Below are 26,786 nucleotides of genomic sequence, written 5' to 3'. Positions count from 1 at the left end.
TGGGCTTGTTACCCTGTTAGGGGGTGCTGGTGTGATCGTGGATGGGGTATAAAACGGCAGTGCGACGTAGACATGTCCTCTTGCTTCGCGCTGCCATAAATCAAACGCCCAATTGCCACAGCAGCAGTCAATCGTCAGCAGGTCTTGCCGCAGCAAACAATCACATGCCCAATCGCCGCTGCCATTCTCCTGCTGGCTGCTGCCACCTATCACCCGTTGCCCCTCTGCTATCCGTGTATAAGACGGCCCACAATTTCTGTCTATTTTTTCTAATGAAAAAATATCTTATACACGGAAAAATAAGGTATGTCTTACTACAACAGAACCTTCTTCCAAATCAACATGCTTTTGCGATCATTGTTATTAGCCCTGTACAACAGTAAATGGATACAATACATCCTGTCATCTTGGTGCAGGTCCAAAGGGCATAGCATTTAATGTGCGAATTTTACAGAACTCACAGCAGCTTGGAAGTCAATCTGCTTGTAAAGGAAGACTTACCTCTTAATCTTGATGTGTGCACAGTCAGTGCGTTTTTTCTGGGAGGATGCAGGGATACGCATACCCTTAAACATTTTGTGAATCTAAGTTTGGCCTTGTTGTGGGGCAGTATTTCAATATGAGTAGGAAAATGAGAGTACCCCTAAACATTTTTTTAAAGAAAAAAGCACTGTGTACAGTAATTTTGGTTATTTGGTGATTAAAGGAAAACATTGTCCACATACATCAATTTATATTTTTATACTAATGTACCGTCTACATCAGGTGTGTGGCATGTGAAAATAATAATAATCTGGCAGAGCCAAAAGGGGATTTGCAACCACCGCTGATGAGAGATGCCCGCAAATCCCTGTCCAATAACATCAAGTGGCCTTTGTAGCTAGTAGTCAGATCTTGCTAAGACCCTCATGAAGCTCTCTGCAAAGCAGCATGTTTAAAGGGGCTTCACAATCAACCGAACAGGTCACTTGATGTCATTGTGATGGCCACTGTGATGTCAGGTGACTGACTGCTGGGTGACCCCACCCGCTTGTCAAATTTGGGGTGTGGAAGAACAAGTCACTTTTCGCTTGCTCTCTAAAAGCTGAAAGGGAGGTGGGACTCGACAAGGCTCTTGGGGAGATACCTCCAGAACCTAGAAAAAAAATGAACTGAGTAATAATCATCATCCTTGAAATATGCAGGACCCACAAAACCATAAGTCATGAGCAATATGAATATAATTAACAGTTGCAGATGCTTGAAAGTAAGAGATGATTGCACCACATAAATCACCTGCCACACTGTAGTAGGGTCAAACAAATAGGGTGTGCCTGAGAGAATATGGGATTAAGCATGACACTATATAACAAACTTGTATCATTGTAGAATTTCTCTATGATGTAGAAATGAGAGAAAATCTGTGAATGTTTATTTTCATTTAAATTTGTTCACATTGAATCAGAAGGCTAAGAGACAGGAGAAAATTGCAGGAATGTTTATTGATGTGGCTTGCCAAAAATAAACTTCAGTCAAGTGGAACTCTTGCCACTTTCAAAAATATGCAATGTCTCAGTTGAGCAATATGTTTGACACTAGACACCACACCATGCCTCCATTTTAATGATTAAGGGTGATGGTTAAATAATAAAAACAAAAGCGAAATGTCTCTGGAAACTAGGACCCGAGGAGCACCTTTATGAAGTTTAAAACATAACCATGACAAATACTTAAAATGTTCTAGTTCTTTTCAATCCAATCTTATTTATGTAAAATAAATAAGAACAGAAATATAAAACCTGCAATGCAGTCCTATGAATGCCTACTTATTACAAAGTCCCATTAAGTTAACTGGAGCTTACTTTCAGAAAAGTACCTAAGGCAGTCTAATATGCAATATTTGGTTTCTGCCAAATTATACAGAATGCAAAAGCCAAGGCAAGCAGATGTGGAACTTTTGGAAAAATTCCAGAGAGACAAGAGCTCAATGTAGCAAAATTAAGATCCATAGTGCCCAAACACAAAGGATAAGATGTAGCTTTTCGATGGAAACAAACAAACATTTGAGTGTGTTCAAAAATTCTCTTTGTTGAATATGAAATGTATTCCTCGTGGATCAGCTTCTGAATTGCTAATACACATCTTATTTAAGGTGTCAGCCAAGGCTTCAGGTCCACACAGAAAAACACCAATCCTGGAACTGATAGCAAGAGAAATTACAGTTTTGCAAGTGCCTTATATAGTATATAATTTCAGTAACACAACCAGGGAGAAATTAACTGTACTAGAAATAAACTGGAGACATATTACAGAGCCTGATGGAACCACATTTTAAAGCCAAATACTCCTAAGTAACATTTATGCTTTTATAATGTACCGTAAAACATACTGGAATCAGCAGCCAAATTATCTGATCTTCAGTGAGCCTGCACTTTCCTTAAATGAAAGTAAGCTACAAGCTTATTTACACATGCATGTACAAGTTGTTCATCATGCAATATCACATCCATTACCACTTGAAATCAGACAACTAAAAGTGCGAACTGTCTTAATTTATAAGTCTGTTCGAGGCAATTATGGAGATAAGAAAACATTTCGCTTCTAAATTGCAAGTCTTCACATGTGTGAATTCAACCCACGTTCCACAGCCACAGTCATTTTTAACTTTTGGGTTCTAAAATCGAAAAGCTTAGGTTTAGAAACACCGTACAAATGAAAATTTCCCCACAATATGTATTTCACCTGTTGTTGTTTTTAACTTCTGCTAAATAACTTGTTCAAAGGCAGGAAGAAGCAGTCAAGATAAATTCCAGTGATTGTGATATATCAGCATATACTGGTATTTATATCACAATGTTGAAAACAAAGTATTGCCTAGCCCTAGTGTGGGGTTACTCCATAGCAAGACTGTGTGGCTAGCACCCATGGCTGATTTTTCAAGGAACCGAATATTGAATTGACTAGGCTCATGGTGAGACAAAAAGAGTGAAGCATTCATCAGATAAAGTATAGCAGCAAAAGTGAGGCCATACACTATGGAACAAATTTACCTTGGATGCTGACTTGCAATTGTTTTGAACTCATTCTCCCAATTTGGTCTCCCATATAAGGTTTTCTGTTTCAAGCCTGTGATCACATCTTTCTCTTCATCATGATGCACCATGAAATGAGCAGCCTGGAAAAAGGAAGGCAAAGGATGCCCTTATTAGATAGCTGTAGGGTCCAGAGGGTGACAGTGTGTGTGAGAGAGGGAGAGGGAGAGGGAGAGGGAGAGGGAGAGGGAGAGGGAGAGGGAGAGGGAGAGGGAGAGGGAGAGGGAGATACAGACTGATAAAAGATACAGACTGGCAAGCGGGCCACATGACCATTCCATACACGATTCAGCTTTTGGTGCGCCATTGCAAATGCCCCCTTCAAATATTTGTAGTGGCATCTCATAACTAGAACCCAGCATGTGGCAGCTAGTAAAAGTGGAGTTAGATCGGACAACACTGTGAGAATAAGGTTCGCAGAAGTGTGTCCATGGGGTTTTTACTTTGGGGTGGGTGTGGGGAGAAGGATTGCTGTAACTACATTGTCTTCCCAAGAATCCAACTACTTGGAAAGGACTACAGCAGGAAGTTACCTGAAATTCATCCCAACCAGTCAGATAAATGTTGTAGCTGAGAAAGTCTGGATTATTCTTCTCCTGCAGTTGAGTCTCCACTGATTGCAAGAGGTCAGCAAACCATTCAAAGGCGTGAGTGTCCCTGCAGAGCCAGTAAAAATAAATCTGGAAGGGGTAAGATGGAACTGGTTAGCATATTAGATTATGTGTTTAATTAGGTGGTTTCATTCTCTCCCCCCAAACAACAACAACAACAACAACAACTCTAAAGACATAAATTTAATTCTCTGGATCACCTCTGCTGATCACATTGGTCAACAGTAAAGTATTATTGTAAGGCTACAATAATGGTCACCTTTTATTGTCTAGGAAAAAGTAGAGGAAGCCCTTCAAAATGAACTAATTCCATGTGCACAGTGCAACTATGATGAGTAGACTCTTCTGCAGCATGAAGGATAATATTCAGGCAAGGTGAGGGGGAAACTCAAACCTGACTCCAATGGGTAGCAAGGGGTAGTAGGCATTCTTCAAAATATTTTGTACTGCTCTCGTAGCTTTCAGTCATGGTATATTAAGATCCTATAAAGCATTAATTAAATGCTTGCTCAACTAAGAATGGTCTTTGCCACCATAAGTTTTTCTGGAATTACCCCTAGCTAAGTCATTCTACTGCTTTATGGAAAAGACAAATGGGAACAACTGCAATAGTTGTTAATCAAAATATATGTAACAGAGATAAAGTTGAATTTGGGGCTGTCATTCTATGATCTGAAGTATTTGGTAACAGATATGCAACTATGATCCTAGGTTTTTGACCCCTGTTAAGATACTCTTGTTTATAAATGCCTCCCAAGGCATTTACATATCAGCAACATATATTATTTTATTTACTGTCTTTTGTATGGGGCATGTTTTAATATTTTGTACACTGATTATTTCTGAATGTAAGTGGTATGCATACATTTTAAAAATAAATATGTTGGTACTCATCCCAAAACAGCACTCTGGTTGCATATGCCAATAGAGCTTGCAATTAAAGAGATTAGATTTAAAATGATAAAGGATGTCACTGTGTGCATATAAAGAGGGACCCACTGTGGAGTGGGACTGGGGTTGAGATAGTGCTGAATCTCTGCTGTCAGTTCTCCATGCTTGGATGTACAGTGGTACCTCGGTTTATGAACACAATTGGTTCCGGAAGTCTGTTCATAAACTGAAGCGTTCATAAACTGAAGCAAACTTTCCCATTGAAAGTAATGGAAAGTGAATTAATCCGTTCCAGATGGGTCCGCAGCATTCATAAACCGAAAATTCATAAACCGAGGTGTTCATAAACCGAGGTTCCACTGTAGAAGTGAAAGTGCATCTACATGAACTAACAGTAGGGAGAGGGTTGTGCGTTATACTTTAATGCAAATTCACCTAAAACATACATGAGCTGAAATGTACCTGTCCTTTGAAATTCACTCGTCTTTGAATTTTGCAGTGCCATACCTTCAGCCAAATAATGTATCCAAAAATATGTATATTCGAGGAAAGTGTTGTAAATATGTATGAATTAGTAAAAACAGAAAATGCATATTAGAAAGTGCCCATTAGACAAAATTACATACAAAAATGTGCATATTAGGAGAAAAGTGCACCAAAATGCTGATAATTTATTTTTGAGACTTAAAAAAAGAAGCAAGCTGATGCAGATGTGTGGAGAAATGGACTTAAGAATGGGAAAAGGGCCAGATTTGTTTATACGGACATAAAACAAATAATTTATAGTGTTTCACAGCACTCTTTTCATGCATCAATCCCAACACTTGTCTTTATATACTTCCCAATCTCTGTTTCCATGCAGTTTTCCACTAGGAAACAGGTGTCACATGCTTTGGTATATGTCAGGAACAGACCTTTTTGAGCTTTAGGTTTAAGGCATCATTGCAGTATTTGTACCACACAGACTTGAGGACTGATGCAAAAGGGGTGACCCCAATGCCAGCTCCAACCAACACCACGGTTTCATAACTGAATACATCTTCACTAGCAGTGCCAAAGGGGCCATCGACAGCTATCCTAGAAGAGTAAGAACACAGTTAACAACAACAACTGGGACTGGCCCATGCATACTCTAATGATCCAATAGCACAGGTCAGAGTCAAGCCAATCTTGCAGTGGCACTGTTCAGGGACTAGTTCCACTTGGTAGCCCTGGCCCATGAATGCTGAGACAGGGAGTAGCCTATGGACTAGAAGTTAGAGCAGCTACAAAAATAGCCCAAGGCACATGCACAGGAGTAGGCAGGGCCGGCCCTACGGCCAGGCTGGGTGGCACAGGGCGTCAGGGTGCCTGGCCGCCAGGGGGCGCTGCGCAGCTCTGCCTGTGGCAGCCGCGCTGTGAAACGGGGCAGGGCGGGGGCGCCAGGGTGCCAGATATACTTAAGACGGCCCTGGGAGTAGGTTGCATGTACACTTATGCCAGAGTGAACCCATCTTGTAACAGTCCCTTTTTAGAAAACTGGTTTTTTATGAACAGGCAAGGACCAAAAGTGACTGTGGTGTGCAGATCTAAGGTTAACAGACCACTCTGCTTGGTTTCTGTGCTGGTGGGTTATGAAATCTGGTGTAAAAACAACTGGATTGTTGTGCTCATCTCCCTGAGTCAGTCTGGGGCCTCAACCTCAGCATTAGGACTAACTGACCTTGTACAGTGCAACTGAGCCATTTGAGGGTGATTATGCCATACTGACAATGGTGGGCAGCTGTTGGGAATGGTGCAAGATCCCCTTCCACCCCATTGTGTTGCATCCTGTGGGTCCTTTGTGCCCCTAGGAGCTTTATGGGCCAGCACAAACACACACTGGCTATTCCCTATAGTGAAGGTGATGCCACTACTTGCAGCTTGAGCCAATCCACATAGTGCGTTGCAAACATTTTCATAGAATGTTTATTCTGCACATACTTGGGCAGTTTCCAAGCATCCTGGAATTCTTGCTTGTCACATCCACAGACTTGAAACAAGCGTTCTGTCCAGTCCCCAACGACACGTATGTGGATGCTGAAGTAATCCTCTTCGGGGGCAGAAGTCAGTGTGAAAGGGTGCCACTCCAGCATGGACACTGCAGGACATTTGACAAAAATGTACTGCCCAACTTCCATCCTGAAGCCCTTCTTCTTCATCTGGAGCTCATAGGTTTGGAAAGGATGCGTAACAACCTAGGATGCAGGAAGGAAAGCTCTCAGAAAACCAGAAGGATGGGATGAATCATAGAATCATAGAGTTGGAAGAGACCACAAGGGCCATCCAGTCCAACCCCCTGCCGAGCAGGAAACACCATCAAAGCATTCTTGACATATGCCTGTCAAGCCTCTGCTTAAAGACCTCCAAAGAAGGAGACTCCACCACCGAGCTTACATTAGGTCACCAGGATGGGTTTGCCAAAGGAATTGTGAAAAATGGTCACAAAATCCTAAGCCCATATACTCACTAAAAATAATTATTTGAATGAAGAATTTAAGACACTTTCCAAGTCTTGCGCTACATTTATGATTAACTGTAGAGCTTTAGATACAGTAAATAATTTCTAAATAAGTTCTATCAATGGTTTGTAACATTTTGAGGCATCTTTCCAGCATTGGAACATAGGAGGCTACCTCAGACTGTATAATGTGCATTGACCTGTAGTAGCTCTCCAGGGTCTCAGACAGGGGAGCTTCCCAGCCCTACCTTGAGATGCCAGAGAATGAACCCAGGACCTCCGGCATGCAAAGCAGATGGTCTCCCACTGACCTATGGCCCTTCCCCCAATATGGAATTCAGTTTCTCCAGAGGATAAATAGGGATTTTTTCTTCTCTCAGATATTAGTATCACTTTGCGTCCAGATGTCAGCTGCTTTTTTGGAATTCATTCTGATTTATTTGTAGGTTGGCTATATGACATCTTCTCAAGCATATTTCTAGTTGCAGAAAGTCCAGGGTTTTTTGTTGTTGTTGAGCAAATCTTCTTTCGTTAAAGAACCCACATTTGCCAGTATGCAAACAAACCCCACCCACAAAATAGCAAAAATCTGGAAGTGCCTTTGGTTCCAAATATTTAACCTTTTTTTATTTTTCATGCCTAACCTTTCTCCCATAGGAGTTCAGGACAGCTGACAAGAAATATAAAAATGCAGCCAACAGCATTAACAGTTAAAACAGCATCAACAATAAAATACAGCACAGCAGGCAATACTTGGCAAAATATATATACTGTATATTAATTTTTTGAATATAATCTATCATTGCATTGACTTAAATACTTGGGAAGTAGAGGAACAAAAATAATTGCTCTACTATAGTTTTCAATGTCATTTACTTTAAGGATTGCCTGGAAACAGTGGAGACTGAAAATGCCCTCCATTTGCTGACAACATTGTGACATCACAATTTAGTTTTCCCAGTGATTACTGATCAAACTGCAGCCATTCTGCTGGGGTTTCCTTTCTGCCTTTTTCAATACATGCAAACTTTTTTAGAAATAGCTAAGGAAACTAAATTGTGATGCCATAATCCTGTTAGCCAATAAGGAAATTTTTCTTCAGTCTCCCATACCCTCCAACATTTCTTTGATAAAAATAGGGACGTCCTAAGGAAAAACTGGACATTGCAGGATCAAATCAGAAATTGGGATGTCTTCTGTAAATCCAGGACTGTCGCTGGAAAATAGAGGCACTTGGAGGGATTAGTCTCTCACCAGGACTGTAACTTTCAGATAAATTTAATGTACATTTTAATGAAAACTATAATAGAGCAATGGTTCTTTTTTTTCTACAGATATTGACTGTGTAAATGCAGTTAACAAATTCTGAAATTTAGGAAACATTCCTATCAACTTTAGGTGACATTCCTATCATCCCGGAGTTACTCTATGGTAGCTCCAGGATGAATAACGCTTTAAGTGAATTGAAACATGCAAGCTGATTTATATCACTCTTACCTTTGTGATAACAACTTTTTGTTGGGATCGCCAAAACCGTACCAACCGTTCAAAGACATATAGAATCATGGGACCTATTACCCATTTCCAAGTCTGTCAACAGAACAGGAAGAATTAACAACCAAGGACAGAAAGGAATGTATGAAATTCTGTTAAATAAAGATATAGTTGCATTATACATGCAGGAACTGGTTTCAGCAATTAACTCGGGGAGCTCATTGCATCACAGCCAACATTCATGAGAACTTCTGCAAGTGCTTTGTCTCTTTAGAAAGTTACTTCATTCACAATGGGCTGATTTCTAAAATCTATTCCTGTTAAGAGAGTTCTTACCCTTCATCTAACATTTAGAGTTACTCTTGAAAGTGCACATCTATTATTTCTTTCCTTTTCATCAGTAAATACATACAAATTTACTGAATGTGTGAGAATGACTAATTCTTGACCCGGTTGGGCATTGACATTACTCTTGCCCTTTCTGGTGGTAATCTGGCTGCTAAACATTCTAATTAAGATTTTCAGGGGTCTCGGTGCCTAGGTTTTTAAAACAAACAAACAAACAAACAACAGATCATACCATAGGAGGATTTCCAGAAAACTGTGGTATAGGACATGAAGGTATTTGCCCCCAGAGGGTGTAATTCTTGGCACAGGTATCTGGATCATGGACACTCAAACTATTGGGAGTCTGTTTACGTACAATTTTTCTGGAAGTGACAGCAAAAATCAACATGAGCAATGTTGATAATAGATAATAACCAAAATTAAAAGTAATTACTTTCATATCATAACGTAAAATATATTCAGTCTTATTTTGTAGGCATAGAATGTATGTTCTGCTTTTTGTAATGTGTAATTTTAGGAAAGTTAATTCTGAGACACAAACCCTAGTTCAAATCATCTGCAGTGTGGATGCATTCTTCGATTGATGAAGAATATAGACTGCAGAAGTTCATTGGTAGTAGACGATGGAACATTTCAACACTGAAAGATGAGCAAATGAATGGACCTCTGAGGTTGTGGATGACATTATTAGATTCTCCTTCCACCCTGGCCTTTGATACTGGAGACAGGTGTTTTCAGGGCCCACCCTGTTCCTATGATCATAATATGTTTTGATTTCTTTATAATATTGAATTTTTGAACTGCTGTAACCCATCCTGGAACCCTTTGATGAAGGGTGAGGGAAATAATAATGATGATGATGATGTCCTGTAATGATATCCTCAAGTCTACTCTGGCAACACTATCTCCCCATGTCATATATGCCATTATCTGCCAACAATGCCCTTCTGCATTCTACATAGGACAAATCCTGTCCTCCCTCAAAGAGTTGTGTTGTGGTGAGACCTGGAGACCGACTTCCGGTGTTGTGGGTGGGTAAAATTGGTCAGCCACAACACCTGATTGGTAGGTCCCTCGATGTTGGGTTCAATCTGGCCAATGGATCAAGGGACCTATATATGCCCATGCATGTGACCCAGAGCTTCCTCTTTTGGCTTGTGCATTTGGAACACCTGCCCACCTCTCCCTACTTTTAGGGCATTTTGCGCTTGACCTTGCTATGGCATCATGTGTCGTCTGTCGTTGGGACAGGGGCACGGCAGGAATTTTCCCCATTTGACTGATTGGCTGTTGCCATTTGGGTTTCGCCTGCTGCGTAGCAAATCATCACAACTTGTAAGGTTGCAGATAGGCACTGGTTCAGGTGATAGGGATGGGAGAATGCTCTTGCCACCCCTATGTGAAGGGTATTCCATTAAAGGAATCCAGGGACTCAAATGGTTTGGTCAACCCCTGAGAGGGGGTTGTGCCTGTGCCTGAGTCCAGGGGGACATCTGGGTGGCAGACATAGTCTGTTCCCGGCTTTTCGCCTATCCAGGTGTTCCCCCTAGGCTGACCTATGCTGGTGCCCTGGGTCAGCGCTACCTGCAAGGGTGCAGGGAGCTAGTCGAACCAGAGCCTATGCAACTACTCACTTTCTGTAATCAATAAAGCTGTGGCCTAAATTCTGCCAAAAACCAAACTAAAATTTGAGTCAAGTGTGAATTTATTTAGGGGGGAGGTTTCTGGGTCTGAACACACAAACAGATCATTCTCTATGCAAAAGAATAAACTGACCCAAATCAGAAATGGCAATTTCGAAAAACCAGCAGTGGGAACATTTCTACCTTCCAGGACACTGCATCCTGAACAAAGAAACTCCAGAGGGGTTCTATCGTTTGTGGATTAAGTCAGGACAAATAATTTTATCTTTCTACATGCATTGTATGTTTTTTGTGTGCCTGTGAATGGCCACTGTTAGTAACAGAATAAAGATCACTATACAGTATGTGCTTTCTGCATTTCCTTTCCTTCTGATCCATGTGTATATGTCTGATGAACTGGACAGTTGTCAATGAAAGCTTTTGCTTCATTTCAGCTCAGTAAGTGCCCTGATCATCCTCCTTAGCTGCCAACTTGAATAAAACATTGGGGGGCCCAAGTAAACCCCACCTGCATAATCAATCAAAAGACACAGCACACCACCCCATTTGAATGGCAATGCCCATCAACTTGAAGGGGGTGCCCTCCTCAAATATTTTGTAGGAGAGACCGCAGGGACCTTGGCCCCTAGGAGTTGGCTCCTATGTCTGGTTGTTAACTTTTAGCTGGAAGAAGAGTTCTCTGACTGAATCCTGAGAACAAGTTCATTGTTCTCTGATCTTTAGCTAGTCCCAATAAAGGTACTCTGACTCCATCTCCATCTAGTTATTTAGTGGAGTATCAAAATAAACAGATACTTACCCAACTCCATGGATGATGAGACCAGCAAAAAAGAAAATGAAAAGATGATGGGTGAACCAAAATACTTCAAAGTATGACCTTCGAATGGTTTTAGTAGATGATGTGATAATTAATATTAGACACAGTGTAATGATAACTCCACTGAGGCCGGCCAGGGTTGTGAATGCTACATAGAGACAACCGTAAGGGCTCTGTGAACAGAAAAGTATGGGAACGTAAGCAAACACTGAATTGTGTAGCATCTTTCTTCAAGACAGCTGAAGGAATAAAGTTCTACAAGAAAAACAATTGATTATGAATATTTATTACATATATTTCCTGCTGCTCCTCCCAAAGGAGTGCAGAGCAACAAACATATCCACAATCTTTTTAAATAATAAGTATTCTAAAAAGCTACAGTTGATACAGTATCTGAAAATGGGTACACTTTAAAACATTCTCTCATCCAGTAATCTCAGGGATGCCTAGGCAAACAGGAATGTTTTCAAATTCCTCCTGAAAGTTAATAATGTTGGTGACAGATGCACTTCACCAGGGTGGGCATTCCACAAATGGGGAGCCACCACTGAAAAGTCCTTGTCTTTAGTCAGTGCCGTGTGGGGAGCCCTTGGCAACAGTACCATCAACAAGGCCCCACCTTCTAACTGTAGGGTCCAAGATGGCTGATATCAGTGGAGGCGCTCTCTCAGCTACTTGGGTCTCATGCTATTTAGGGCTTTATATGCTAACACCTTGAATTGGCCCCAGTGCACTGGTGTTTTCAGAACCAGTGACACATGTTCCCATTGAGCTGCCCCACTTACCAACCTAGCAGCTGCATTCTGCACTAGCTGTAGCCCCCAGACAGTCTTCAAGGGCAGCCCCATGTAGTGTGCATTACCATAGTCCAAGCAAGGAGGTCACTAGAGTACAGATACCTGAGGCCAGGCTATCCAGGGACAGCCACAGCTGGTGAACCAGCCTAAGCTTACCATAAGCACTCCCTAGCCACTGAAGTCACTTGAAACTGACAAGTGACAAGTCAGAATCCAGGATTACACCCAGATTACAAACCTGTTCCTTCAGGGAGGTGCAGTCCCTCCAAGAACATACATCTAATTCCCAGATATGCCCACAACACTTGCATCTTATCAGGATTCAGTTCCAGGTTATTGCCCCCATATGTCACTGCTTCCAGACAGATGCCCAGCATCTTCACAGACTCTCCTGAGGTCTGGAAACAAAGCCTTATGAGGAGTGGTTGAAGGAATAGGGTATGTTTATCTTGGTAAAGAGATGAGAGAAGATATGATAGCCACCTTCAAATATCAAAAGGGCTGACACATGGAAGATGGAGCAAGCTTCTTTTCTCCTGTGCCTGAGACTATAACCCAATGGATTCAAGTTACAATATAGGAGATTCTGACTAAACATCAGAAAGAAATTTCTGACTGTAAGGGACTGTTTTACAGTGGAACAGACTCCCACAAGAGGTGGTGGACTCTCCTTCCTTGGAGGTTTCAAAGCAGAGGTTGGATGAGCATCTGTCATGGATGCTTTAATTGAGATTCCTGCATTGCAGGGGGGTTGGGCTAGAAGACCCTCCGGATCCCTTCCAACTCTACAATTCTATGATTCCAGTGGAAAGGAGAGACACAGCAGTGTGCCAAAATACTGATGACATTGCTCAAAATGGCTGAATGACAGCTCCCAATGGTTTCATATTTTAGATGGTAATAAGCAGATGAGACAGAATGAAACCTTGTGGGACCCCACAGTCCCAAAGCCATGGTGCTGAGCAATGGTCTCCTAGTACTGCTTTTTGGTAGCAACCCTGCAGGTAGGAGCAGAACCAGGGTAATAAAGGACATCCAACGCCCATTCATTGAGTCGTTCCAGAAGAACATCATGGTCATCAGTATCAAAAGCTGATAAGATGTCAAGGAGAACCAACAGGGTCACATTCCCCTGATGGTCATCAATCAGGGTGACCCAGTCTGTTTTGATGCAAACAGCATTATAATGGAACAGCAGTAGTTGCAGAAGGAAATAAAGTTATCTCTCTGCAACCACCACTAATTAATTGTTTCTCTAGAAATGTGATTGCTTACCGGTAATTTATATCGTGCAAAATTCAGGTAAGATTCTCCAGGGTTATCTCCCAAATCAGACAGCGCAGTCTGAAGGGTTCTTTGCTTTTCATTGCGAGCATCCACCAACCGTTCAACATTAAATAAATGTGCAATTGTATGGATTGCTTAAAAATAAAAACATATCCAAAAGGTGTTAGAATAATGTAGTACAGGAGTAGCCAATGTGCTGCTCTCCAGATGTTGTGGGCTACAATTCAATTTGTTTGTATCTGGCCATCAGACAATCACAAAACATAAATTTATAGCACTATGAAACAAACACAAGGTGACATCAACAGAAGTTTAATCAGATCTAAATAAACCACAAGACAGTAAACGTCAAATACCTATTTTTCCTGACAGATGTTATGACATGCCCCTTCCAAAAGGAAAGATTGCTCTTATTTTAAATGAATTTTTAAAAGTAAAATGGGAGGAGATGAAATGAATTCATGCAAATCTGAATAAACTTATATAAAACTTAAATGAATGGAAGCATAAAAAACCCTCAAAATTCTGACAAGGCACAGCATTCTCTTTTAAGAATTTTCTCCTCTTATCAGTTACTGCAGGTAGAAAATGTGCAGCCTTTTATCTTGTCCACCGAGTTTGTAATTTAATTCCTCCATCCCTGACTGCTGGCGATTAAGGGACAGCCAAAAGACCATTTGGGAGGAATGAGAATATTTGGTGTTAACTTAGTCCTGTGTTCAGCTCCCACCTTGCTCAGAAACAGAGATTTGGAAAAAGTACAAGTGACAAACCTTGTTATTCTTAGGCTGCATTCACATGGCTGTTTATTCCATTTTCACAATGTTTCCCTAACTGTGCATTTCCACATTATATTTAAGTTTTTGCACAACCATAAGTTTTTGCACAACCACAAAGCCACATTATTTAAAAAACACTCACTTTCTTCCCAGCCCCAATATTTTCTAGAAACAACTCCACTGACACCTTCCTTCACCTCTGACCCTTCACTTTCTGAACCCTTCCTGCAAAGTACTACACTCCTAGGAGTCACTAAAACCAACAGTGCTTCTTCCTAATGCAGAGTTTCAGAACACTTACTGGTATGGAGTGCAATTGCCCAGGCCACCAGCTTGTGAAATGTCAGGTTCCTGTCCAACTGTCTTCTGACACGCACTGAGCAGCACTAGTGATTTAAAAGAGGAAGTGTGAAGAGATTAACCCAAGCCTGGAACATTCTGATGAGACACTTATTGAAAAAAAAGGCTACAAATCATTTGTTTACCTGCCTTTAACTGATTACATACATTTATTTGCATATTAACAAATTTCTGCAGAGATCTCGTTTGTATGTTCACACTTCTTTCACCAACCACCAATTTAATAAACAAAGCTATTTCTTGCTAGAACAATAACAACAAAGTGGCTAAAAACCAGCTTGGTATGTTAACAATGTAATATGGAGATGAAGTTGTTGCAGGGGAGTATGTTTGCTTATTCTGGATTCCTAGCTGGGGGTTCAGAAAACACTACATTCACCAACCCAGAGAAGCCAGCAAGTGTTCCCACGTCCTCTGACTCAAAATTTTACTATAAAAACAGTGAAGAAGCAGTACATTCCCACCTTTTCAGAATAAATTATTCGGCCACCTTGGTACAGTACAGTAACCAATTCATACCAGCCACGTTATATCTTAATTAAAAGAAGATTCTTTGTAAAATCAAATACTGAAGTAAGAAAATGAAAGCCTAAATTTTACGCTATTATTCAGTCTTGAATTAGATGATATACTATTTTTTCCTAAAGAGCTCCAATGGGGATTTTCAACACAATGCAGAATTATCCTGTGCTTGGAAACATAACTGATATTTCACTCATAGCTGATAATTGTTTTAAAGTGCATGTTTACATTAAAGGAGTGCCTGCTCCCATATGAACCTGGTGATGGACAAAGACCATCCTCCAGGGCTCATTGCCTCCCAGTCTGAGACTGGTGGCAGCTGGTGTGTAAAAGCAGTAATATCTGGAGTTTTTCTTTACAGGGGAAAACATATTTTGAAAGCTCTCCTGCATTTTGTGTCAACAGTACAGAAAAAAATATGTATCAACACTGAATGTTCTCATACTTTCATCACCGAAACAGATCAGGTGAATATGTTCACAGATGCTTCATTCATTGTAACAAAAGTTGCACTAAACAAGCACAATTGTGTAGGCTGCTTACTATCACTAAGAATGGAAAATACTTCTCCATCTTACCGCACTGGAGCCTCTGAGGAAGGAAAGCAGATTTCGACAGACGGGGAGCAGAATCAGCATGCAGTTGAAATTCAGGCATGCTGCAGGTGCCCGAGCCAGGGCCAGGAAAGGCTAAAATGTAAGGCAACAGAATTCAAATTAACTAAGCAGCATTATCTAAAGAATGCATTGGAAGAGAGGTAGAAATCTGATCTGAACCTTTGTGTACTAGGTGCACCAACATTAAGGATGCCAGACCAGTATATATGGACATGAAGAAAATGAGAATTGGACTAAATGGAAGGGCAGATTGTCTATTGCAAAATGGATTATAGAAAGCTAATTTACATGATCAGATTTAGCAGAAGATAACACACCTCTCATACATATCTAGTCAAGTGGCTACCACAGGAGAATTGCACACCTGTAATGGAAGCAAGAATATGACCTGGTAAATTGCCACCTCAACTGGTGGGGCGAATTCATTTTAAGTGAGCCCAGAATGAAACATTTTCTTACAGTATTCACCTCAAAAGAAAAGTTACCTTTCTTTTGAGATGGGAAGGGAAATAACTAAAAACACATGCTTAAGCAGAAGGGGGGTCTTACCAGGCTCCCCCCAAAATTCCTTCTCTTCTTTGCACTGCATTTTGATGTACCTTGAAATTCACCCCATCAACGTAGTCCAATATATTTTGCTGCCTGAGGCAGAAATGCCCCTCCTGACCCCAAGTCAAGGTATACAGGACCCAAGGCAGGCCAAGTTACTTTTGGTACTCGAAGCATAAAATTCCAAAAGTTACACTCGCTGTGAGTGAATGCATAATAATAATAAAATAGTTAATAGTTTGCTTCCCTTTCATATTGCCCCAAATAAGCTAAGCTACCTCACTCTGCTTACCAGTGGGGCCAAGCCTGCTCTCCCCATACATACACGCACAGTTTAAAATAAAACTTGTGTTGCAAGCTTGGAAAGAGTAAGTGTGAAGGAATTTTATTCTCTCTGTGTTTGGTTTCTTTCTGTCCCACTGGGGAACTTAAACCTGTTGTAATGGCACAGACACTTGGACAGGAAATATTTTCATATGCTAAGTGTGATATTTTTCTTTGTTTAGTTTTTAATTAAAAACTGTTTTGGAAGATGAAAAAAATGGAAAAATACAGTCTCCACACCAAGGATGGGGAACCTGCGCCCCCCCCAGATATTGTGAGACTACAACTCCTATAATCCTTGACCACTGGCCATGCTAGCTGAGTCTGATAAGAGTTGCCTACCGGTAGACCAACAACATCTAATTTGATCTTAGAAGAATTATGAAGGTGAACCTTTGCATAATGTTCTTGCAACTGATCTCTGGGGGCCTTGCCAAATCACCACAGCCATTTCCAAATAGCAAACATCTTTTTGAGAGTCACAGCTGACTTGGTAGTTGATTCTGACAAGAAGTGAGAGAAGAAAATGGGAAATGGAAGCAAGGAAGGGAAGTGGCCATACTGGGACTTCTATGATTGCTTAAAAGTGAATGGGTGGGAACATACCGGAACTGCTATATTTTTGAATAGTCAAGTTGAAACCAAGATTGCTCTAGGATTACCGGTACCTGTTTATGGGTCGTTTATCCCAATTTGTTTGCAGGGAGGTTATATGGTGTCATGTCAATCAATTTCCCCCTCACACTTCCCATGCATTCTCAGAGTTGCCTGGAAACCAACTACAGTTAGGGGTGGGGGAGCCATTACTATTTTAAAAAGTATGATACTGCTTCATATGTCCAGAGCAGATGGGATCTGTGTCTAACTCAGCAGTAGGTCCTGTTGAATTCAATGGGCTTACCTACTCCCAGTTAAGGAGGCCTGAGATGCAGCATAGATTAACATTCTCTTGACAGAGGTACAGTAAATATACATCAGTGTACAGCAAATATGCATCTAGTACTTACCCCAAGAAGTTCTCTTGTATAAATGTATTCCCTTCCAAGGTCATATACGAAGTAGTACCAGCAGAAGAGGAAGATGTTTATAGCTAGCCACACAATCTGAAGGGGGGGGGGAAGGTATCTTAATTTATTTTTAGTTGCTGAGAAATCAAGCATTTAAACTGGAACACTTAAAGTGGAACACTTTTGAGTCTGTTCTTCCTGCTTATAGAGTAGGGAACAGAGTGTTTTATTATTTTTTATATATAAAACACCCACTCATTAAAATAATAATAATAATCATGGCAACGTACAATAAAATAACTGAAACAACATAAAATACAGAACAAATGATCGGGACTGGATCAAATTACTTTTCTAAAATTTGGCAAAACAAAAATGCTCACGAAACCCCTGGAAAGCAGCTAGGACCTCAACTGTACTGACAACTGCCCTAGGAGCTGGGATGGGTGTGTGTGTGTAGCCATCTGCATTTTCAACAATTCCCCCTGACACAGCATCACCACATCAAGGGTGTTATTAAATGCTGGTGCCAAGTTTCCTAGGAAACCCACTGATGCAGAAAGTTGTTTTGTCCAGAGGAAACTATTTTACAGAAGGCTCGTCAAATGTGGAACTAGCCCTGAAACACCCATGGTTATGAGGACATCTTCCATGTTCTGATAAATACCCCTTTCTCCAGTCAAAATCATACCAGATTTTAACGTGAGACTAGCACAACTTTTCAAAGATTTGTCAAAACCAGTTTGCACATCTCAGGAATTTTGACATCAATTCTTGTTCAACTTGAATAATCTAAACAGTCTGATAATTACCAGTTCCATGAGATCACTGTGCATATTAAACAATGAGATTGTTATTTGATACCATTTTTTAAAAATGTAAGTGGTAAATTGCAAATTAGGGATAGTATATATTTCATGTGCAGTGTAGCCCACCCCTCCAAATTTATTTATCACCACTGTAAGATTTTTTTTATTAAAGTGATGTTCAGTTCCAAAACATACACAAAGGTTATATATATATTTAAATCCAAATGCATAAAGAAAATACTGTACAATAAATAAATACTGTACTGTACAATTGTATTTAAAACTACTCATCTGTGTACAACACAGATTCTAAAAGTTCATACATAATTCTACTTTCTGAGTCTTTGAGCCCCTTCTATTACCCATGGCTAGATTAATTGCATTAATGGATTTTTGGTTGAAAGGTAGCATCAAGAACCTCGTCAGAAAGGCAGAAAACTTCTGTAAGACTTCTGTAAGCTGTGGTTTCCATGCCTGACATAGTTTACCGCCCCTTCCAACTGAATATTGATTGCCTTCAATCAAGCTAAATTGACTAAATATTTTTAAAAGCTACAATATTTTCTTACATTTCAATTCAATGTTGTTGTTTTTTTCACAGACCAAACATTCTTATGCATGCCTTTTGATGAATCTCCTCATTCTGAATGCTTGCCTTCCATCACATTAAGGCATTTCATTCTGAGACATAAGGGGTTGTATCTAATGCTGGTCACACACAGAATAGATCCACTGAGGTACATTAATTTCAGAGTGGAATGTAGTTGGATACAACCCAATTCCTTTATTTTATTTTATATAAAAAGCACCTTTTATTGATTTGCATGAAAATAAACCAATGGCAATCACTGAAAGAAAGAAAAAATAGTCTTATTAAAAATTATTATTGTACTTACAATGACAAATATGGAAAGTCCCTCATTTTCTATCCAGTTGCCCATTCTGATCGCTGCTTGAGAGACACTGAACAGATCATTCTGAGGTACGTGAGTTTTGGGGACTTTTCCCTCCAGGAAGTGAAAGCTTACAGGCTTGCCACAGCCTATTTCCCTATTTCGGTTTGCATGCAATTAGCTAATCACTTATACATCATACATGTTTCTAATGTCCATCCTTTTCACATTAGTAAAATGAATGAAAGGAATTGTTGAATGAAAGGAATTGTAGGAATGAATGTCCTTGTTTCCTCCTGTAGTCAATGGCCTGGATTGTGTTGCTCATTTGGTGTGGGGTGGGGGAGAGGATTTCCACCAACTCCACCCTCCATCTGCAGCCTTATGCACCCCATCCACCAGCCCCAAGCAGATTTTGATATAAACTTTTGCGTATAGTAACATAAATGGTGCTTAACACTGGGAACTGCCATCACCTGATAATTTGTTATATCAGGCAAATTCACTGCTCAATTCCCTGTCTCCCTCCAACCTGAGCTTCAGAACAATGGTGAGATACAAGATAACTTAATCTTCTGAATTCTACTTTTGTTGCACCTTCATTTATGCACAAAGGAATTTCTCTTATATTGTCTGCTTCCCAGGAATTTGAAGTAGCCTCCTGCAATACACACATCCATACAAATGGATCAGCAGTTGTGGAGGGTGCATGTATTGCAGGTGCTGAATTGCCCTAGGTGCCAGGTCTGGGCCTCCGAGATACGCCCCGCCCCCTTGCAACCAGACAACCACCCCAGCCAAATCAGTGCTGTGATGGAGAGGAAGGGGGCTCTGCGCCTGCCGGTGTATCTGCTGTGATGTGTCTGTAAGCAAGATATCAGATTAGATTCCTGCCCCTTTCTGCTTTGAAAAAAGACATTAAAAACAAAACAAAACATGGCCTTTAGTGGCTAATTATGACTTTAGCTGCAGGAATGTATTGTAGTCTGGCTCTGAAATATTATAATTATGCTGATCATTATTATTGTATGACGCACACTGTCTTTTAATAGTGCAGTGAAAGAAATGGGTGTATAAAATAGCTTCAATATTATATTGTATAGTGCATGTGTTAACAAATAATTTGGAAACTGCTTTGGGGGGCATATTTTGCCTGAGAAGCAGTCCAAAGATCCACTGCATTATAGTCTGCCTGTAGAAAAGCTAGCACACAGAAGCAATGTTGAGATCCCATGTAACACTTGTCCTGAGCAGAAACAAAACCTGCAAGAGAGCAAGCATAATGGTTAACCGCATGAGGCAGGAGATGTTATAATTCTCAACTGGGCCATAAACTTACTGCACCCAACAAACCACTATCCTCATTCCTTCCACCCCAGGGTTTATTAGTGAAGAATCTTGCGGCACATTAAAGAGCGAACAAATGTATTATTATTGCCTAAGCTCCCACTGACCGCAATCTGCTTCATCAGGTGCATTATCTGACAATATGGTGCTGTTTATCTGGTATACACTATATAACTGGCCTAAGTACATGGGTGCAATGTATGGATTACAAAGATAATGCAGTGAGGCACACAGGGTAGTATTCAACTAAGTTTTAGACAGAATAGACCCACTGAAATGAACAGACCTAATTTTTTTCACCTATCTTCATTTTGCTGTAAGATTCTACTCTGCACTGCCCTCCACTGGTCTACATGGATGGTTGGAACAACAGGGTATTCAACAAGAACTGAAGTTTCAGGACACTCTGCCTTTCTCCAGGACAGCTCCCCTTGTTTCTAGCTGTATGCTACTGTGTTCATCAGGGAGTCACCATCACATTGACTGTTGTGTTTCTCTCTCTCTCTTTCTTTCAGACAAGAAGGCAGCAGAACAGAGTCACACACCACAGAGCTGGAAAAAGAAAGCCAGATGGCAGAAACTAAGCTGCCAACTAAAAATATCACTCTCGTTTCAGACAATGCTTGAAATGCTTTCTCATGTCAATTTAGCATTCGTTATTATTAGAGCACCTAAAATTGATAGGCACCGTACAAATGTTAGGGGCAACGCATAAGGCCCATAAGCTTGTGGTCTTAAATCCAAAGCCTGCCCATCAAAATATTGTTTTCTACTTCAGTATGGAATAAAATTGAAATGATGAATTTATTAATTTGCACACTAGATTGGTTGTCACAAGAGTGCTCCTGAAATAAACAGGCTGTGTGCTACTGTTCAGAAGTTAGTTCTAGTAAAATCAATGGAATTTGCTCCAAATAAATATATTTTTAATTTACTGCATTTGTATACCAGGGAGATCAAGGTGGTCTACATGGTTCTCCTACGTCCTGTTTTATCCTACAACAACCCAGTGAGGTAGGTTAGACTGGCCCAAGGTCACCCAGCAAGCTTCATAACTGAATTGGGATCTAAACCCCCCTCTCCCAGGTCCTAGTCCAACACTCTAACCACTACACCACACTGACTCTTCATTGGAATGCAATGATCAAGTTTGATGTATGTCAAAGAATGCGCTTCTTTCTTGTTCCCACCTCTTTCCAGCTCTGTCTGAATGGCAGCCACTCCCTCATAGTCCAGAGAGCAGCATATCATGTGTAACAGTCATAAACCTATTCATCAGAAAGTTCCCCCATCTAACAAATGAGATGTGGTGATTGAAAGTTTTGTGTAACAAATGGAAAATTCACATGAATTTTGCAACACTTTGATCACATGAAAATGCCTCTCAGAGGGGGTATTGCCAAGGTTTTAATTTGGTTTACATAACCAGAGAAAGAAAATGAGGGAAAATTCTAAACAGAGTTTTCCTATATCCACAGTCTTTTCAGATTTGGCTACAGCTCCTCCTGCCCTCTGTCTACACTAGGGATAAGGAGAAACTGGATTCAGTTTGCATTCTACATAATATTCCAAATCTACATAATATTCCAAAAGAATATTTGCACTTTTCTTAATTTTGCAATGCAGTTCTCTGGCCAAGTAATGTGTGCAAAAATGCAGATATTAAAACAGCACACAACAGTGCATTCCATTTGAGGAAGCTGCTTTGCAAAGATGCGCATATTAAGCAGAAATGTGTACAGTAGAAGAAAGTCACACTAAAACTCTCATGAATTTTCACAAGGTCTCTAAAAATATATACCACAAACTGATGTGAAAATAAAAAATTCCTTCTAGTAGCACCTTAGAGACCAACTAAGTTTGTCATTGGTATGAGCTTTCGTGTGCATGCACACTTCTTCAGATGTGAAAATGTAGAGAACTGAACTCCAGTGTGGGAAAATGAGAAACTAAGAAAAGCCAAAATTGACAAATTCACTCACCCCTAGTCCACACAGAGAGGTCAGCCTTCACTACCACACCTCCTTGAATCTAGATTATGTTAAAGGAGAATACTGAAGAAAATACACATTTCAGAGGTAAAATGTGTGCCATATTTGCATTTAGTTAAAAAAAAGTTGAATAGAGCCTGACCTAGAAAAGAACTAGTGTTTTAAGTAGATCATGCATGGATAAAGTGCATGATTAGAAGCAGTCAAGAAGAACAGTTACTGTCTTTGACAATTGGTGAGGTTTTGGCGATAGGCTGAATGAGTTTAAGCAAACCCAGTACTGAAATTTACAACGCTGCTGATCAGATGTGTATAGTGTAATGTCTTACCATTTCCCCTCTCTCCTGCTCTCCCTACTAATTCATATACAATTTGTCCCCTTTCTGTTTGCTTTTAGAATTTCAAGCACGCCCTGCCACCTCAATAAGACACACAAGGAAGAAAGCAGTGAGCCCTCAATCTTTAACCTGGCTGAGTTCCCACAAATTATTTATAAGAGACCAAATGGCTAGAGCAGCGGGGAGGAACACAAAAGAAAAAGAAACAGGACCTACAAATTGCAGGAGGAGATTGTCATGTGTTTCCACGCCAGGCATGAAGAAAGAGTGCCCTTGGTGAACAGCAAGATAGGGACAGGGGCTGCATACATTTTAAACATGGAACGGAGATTGCTTTCCCCTGCTTATTAAAGGCACAAATGCCAACCCAACATATTGGAATATTTGGAGGATCAAGGAAAAGTCTGGCAGCCAGAATCTACAGATCATACTTGGGAGGTATGCAAGATTGTGTGTCAGAATTGGGTCTGGACTTCAGTTTGAACAAATGAAGACAATAGTGCCCACCATGCTGAAATATGCAGAAAAACGATAATCTCTGAGGCATACCTTGAGAGCTCAAGTTAGCGGGGGTGGGGTGGGGTGGGCAAATGAACTGATTAAGGAGACAGAACAACATTCGGGAGATCCTGATGGCAGCTTTATGAGCTCTTACACTGGGACTTATGGGGGGGAAGCACATTAATTAAACATTTCGAATAGAGCATATACAGTAGTATTTTTTTTGTTTCCAAGCTCAGAGCACAACTCACAGTTGCCATGTGACAGCAACAGCCCAGGTAAACCTTATTTGCTTAAAGTTACCTTGGACTTTGCTTTAAGGTTCTGTTGTTTGTATAACTAAATGTCACATTTAGTTGGAGATCTGTGCACTGGAGATTATTATACCTGTTCTTGCGATGTTGCTGTAAAGACACTAACACCCCCCCCCAAAAAAACCATTAAGATGGTGCAGTGCCTAAAGTTGAACTCCTGTAAAGCAATTATTCTTCAATTAAGCTTCATTGTAGTCATCTGGAAGCTTGAAACGGCATTTTCATTACCGAGGACCGAGTTTCGCGTTGGCCTTTAGCTCCTTAAATTCAATTTGTTTCTGTCAGCCTAGGAGATAGAGGTATGAGAGGCATAGATTTAACACATAACCTTTGGAATTTTGTTTTTGTAGTGTTAACATTTTGAAAAGCTATATGGAGAAGTCAGGCTTAATATTTACCATCACTCGTCATGATAATGTCACGCCCTGAATAAAGCACCGATTTTTAACTGTTGTGGTTTATAACTTGGAATTTCTATTTATTTATATGATTCTTGAATCCTAAGAGGCGGCCTTTGATAGGTTTTGATGGGCAAGCACAAACCACAGTATGCTGGCATGAATATGATGCCAAATGATGGATTGCTGAAAATCTAATAATAATAATAATAATAATAATAATAATAATAATAATAATAATACCCCACCCTTCCCAGTCAAGACTGGGCTCAGGGCGGCTAACAACAAAAATATCAAAACAAGCATAAAAGAAACAATTCAATTAAAATACAAATTAAATACAATGTTAAAATTCAATTTTAAAATGGGAATCTACAAGTGGAACCTCATTTAAATATCTGTTGGATAAAACCTTAGGGGAGGGTAACACTGAGTCAGTCCAAAGGCCAAGCAGAACAGCTCGGTCTTGCAGGCCCTACAAAAAGATGACAACTCACGCTGGGCTCTAGTCTCCTGAGAGAGAGCGACCACCAGGTCGGGGCTAGTACTGAGAAGGCCCTGGTCCTGGTCGAGGCCAGTCTAACCACCTTGTGACTCCGGATCTCCAGTATGTTATTATTTGTGGACCTTAATGTCCTCTACGGGGCATACCGGGAGAGGCGGTCCCGCAGGTACGAGGGTCCTAAGCCACATAAGGCTTTAAAGGTCAAAACCAGCACCTTAAACCTGACCAGGAGCCAGTGCAGCTGGTAAAGCACTGGATTAATGTGATCCCGCGGCGAGGATCCTGTAAGGAGTCTCGCCGCGGCATTCTGCACCCGCTGGAGTTTCTGGGTCAGTTTCAAGGGCAGCCCCGCGTAGAGTGAGTTACAATAATAATCAAGCCTAGAGGTGACCATCACATGGATCACTGTGGCCAGGTCAGGCTGAGATAGGTAGGGGACCAACTGCTTAATGCGGCGGAGATGGAAAAATGCCACCTTGGCTGTGGTTGCAACCTGCGCCTCCATGGAAAGGGAGGCATCCAAGGTTACACCCAAACTCTTGACAGAAGGGGCGGACACTAATTGAGCCCCAGCGAAAGATGCCCCCCCCCATGTCATCCCGACCCAACCAGAGGACCTCTGTCTTCAAAGGATTTAGCTTCAGCTGACTCCCATGTAGCCATCCAGCCACAGCTTCCAAACACTTGGTCAATGTGTCCGGGGCCGAGGCAGGACGGCCATCCATCAACAGATAAATCTGGGTGTCATCAGCAAATTGATGACAACCCAGCCCAAAACTCTGGACAATCTGGGCGAGGGGGCATATGAAGATATTGAAAAGCATCGGGGAAAGGATTGCACCTTGCGGGACTCCGCGGCGACAACCCCCTCCCTAGAGCCACCCTCTGTCCCCAACCTGAGATAAAGGAACGGAGCCATTGTTGGACTGTGCCCTGAATCCCCATGTCGGCAAGGCGGTGGTCTAAAAGCTCGTAATCAACCATGTCGAAGGCGGCTGACAAGTCTAGAAGAATCAGCAGCCCTGACCCGCCTTGATCCAGCTGTTTACGGAGGTCATCTGTTAGGGCGACCAGTGTTGTCTCGGTCCCGTGGCCAGGACAGAAGCCAGACTGGAATGGATCTAAAGCCGATGTTTCATCCAGAAACCTACCAAGCTGTTCGGCAACCACTCTTAGTAACTAGTTAGCCAGCAGGGGAGGGGAGGGGAGGATGGAGCACACAAGTCTGAGACTTCATCCAGGCTTGACCTCATAGCGCCAACTTATGGTTTGGAATGATGTTCAAATCTTGGTGTCAGAATGAACCAGTAAAACAAAACAAAACAGGGAGAACACAAAGCACTTTGGCCAAACACATATTGACATGTATGAATTCACCTGTTTGACCCTCATTACCTCCTATTTGAGAGACTTGAGCATTTCACATGCAGCAGTTTTTCTACCTAAAGATGATCCAAGCATAGGAAAATCCCCATTTATGAAGCAGACCTAATTGAAATTGTCGTATATAACTTGTGTGTATGATACTCTTGCTTACAAATGCTCTTGGTTTCTAATGTGAAGGTAAAATCTGTGCTGGCCAGAATGCTTACAAATTTATCTCTTTTACTTTCCCTTCGATTTTAACAACTATCAGATATTCAGTTAAATAGCAGCACAGAGGCATGAAGATTATTTAAGCCCTCTAACACAGTTAAATATTCTCAGAGATGCGGTCTCAGGTGATATGTTTGATACATTAATTTCTTGGCCAAAAATATAATAAAATTGAATTAATTGTGCCACAGTCATATGGTGCTTAAAGTATGCTTCAGATTAGTGCTAAAACAAATCCATAGTAAAATGAGATCTAAGACGAATGTGATAAGCACTAGAAATCTTCTAAACCCATTGCTTCCCAGTCAATCCTTGTTCCTTTCTCCGTCTCCAACTGACAAAATTCATTGCCAATTTGCTACCAAGGTCTGAATACTGCCGTATAAAGCCCTAAACAACTTGCCCCCCCCCAAATATCTGAAGGAGCACCTCCTCCTACATCACCTTGCCTAGGGAGAACAGGAGGGGATAGCTGGTAGTGCCGCCACCCTCTGTGAT

The 26,786-nt window shown here is 41.0% G+C and overlaps 1 protein-coding gene across 1 annotated transcript; it reads right to left on the bottom strand.

Annotated features, from left to right (window-relative positions):
- Window positions 1-1,463: 1,463 nt before the first annotated feature.
- LOC118084761 (cytochrome b-245 heavy chain) lies at window positions 1,464-24,928 on the bottom strand. The gene is made up of 13 exons (XM_035114680.2): window positions 19,302-24,928; window positions 17,597-17,692; window positions 15,678-15,788; window positions 14,519-14,603; window positions 13,427-13,572; window positions 11,337-11,527; window positions 9,127-9,256; window positions 8,550-8,642; window positions 6,536-6,789; window positions 5,488-5,650; window positions 3,605-3,751; window positions 3,030-3,154; window positions 1,464-2,179 (listed from the first exon to the last, which is right to left on the bottom strand). Exons 1-13 carry the CDS (start codon window positions 19,344-19,346, stop codon window positions 2,053-2,055), a joined length of 1,713 nt encoding a protein of 570 aa, XP_034970571.1. The 5' UTR covers window positions 19,347-24,928; the 3' UTR covers window positions 1,464-2,052.
- Between the last annotated feature and the right edge of the window lie 1,858 nt (window positions 24,929-26,786).

The sequence above is a fragment of the Zootoca vivipara genome, chromosome 4, assembly GCF_963506605.1.
Source record: "Zootoca vivipara chromosome 4, rZooViv1.1, whole genome shotgun sequence".
NCBI classification, from domain to species: Eukaryota; Metazoa; Chordata; class Lepidosauria; order Squamata; family Lacertidae; genus Zootoca; species Zootoca vivipara.
This window is presented reverse-complemented; position numbering and strand designations above follow the sequence as displayed.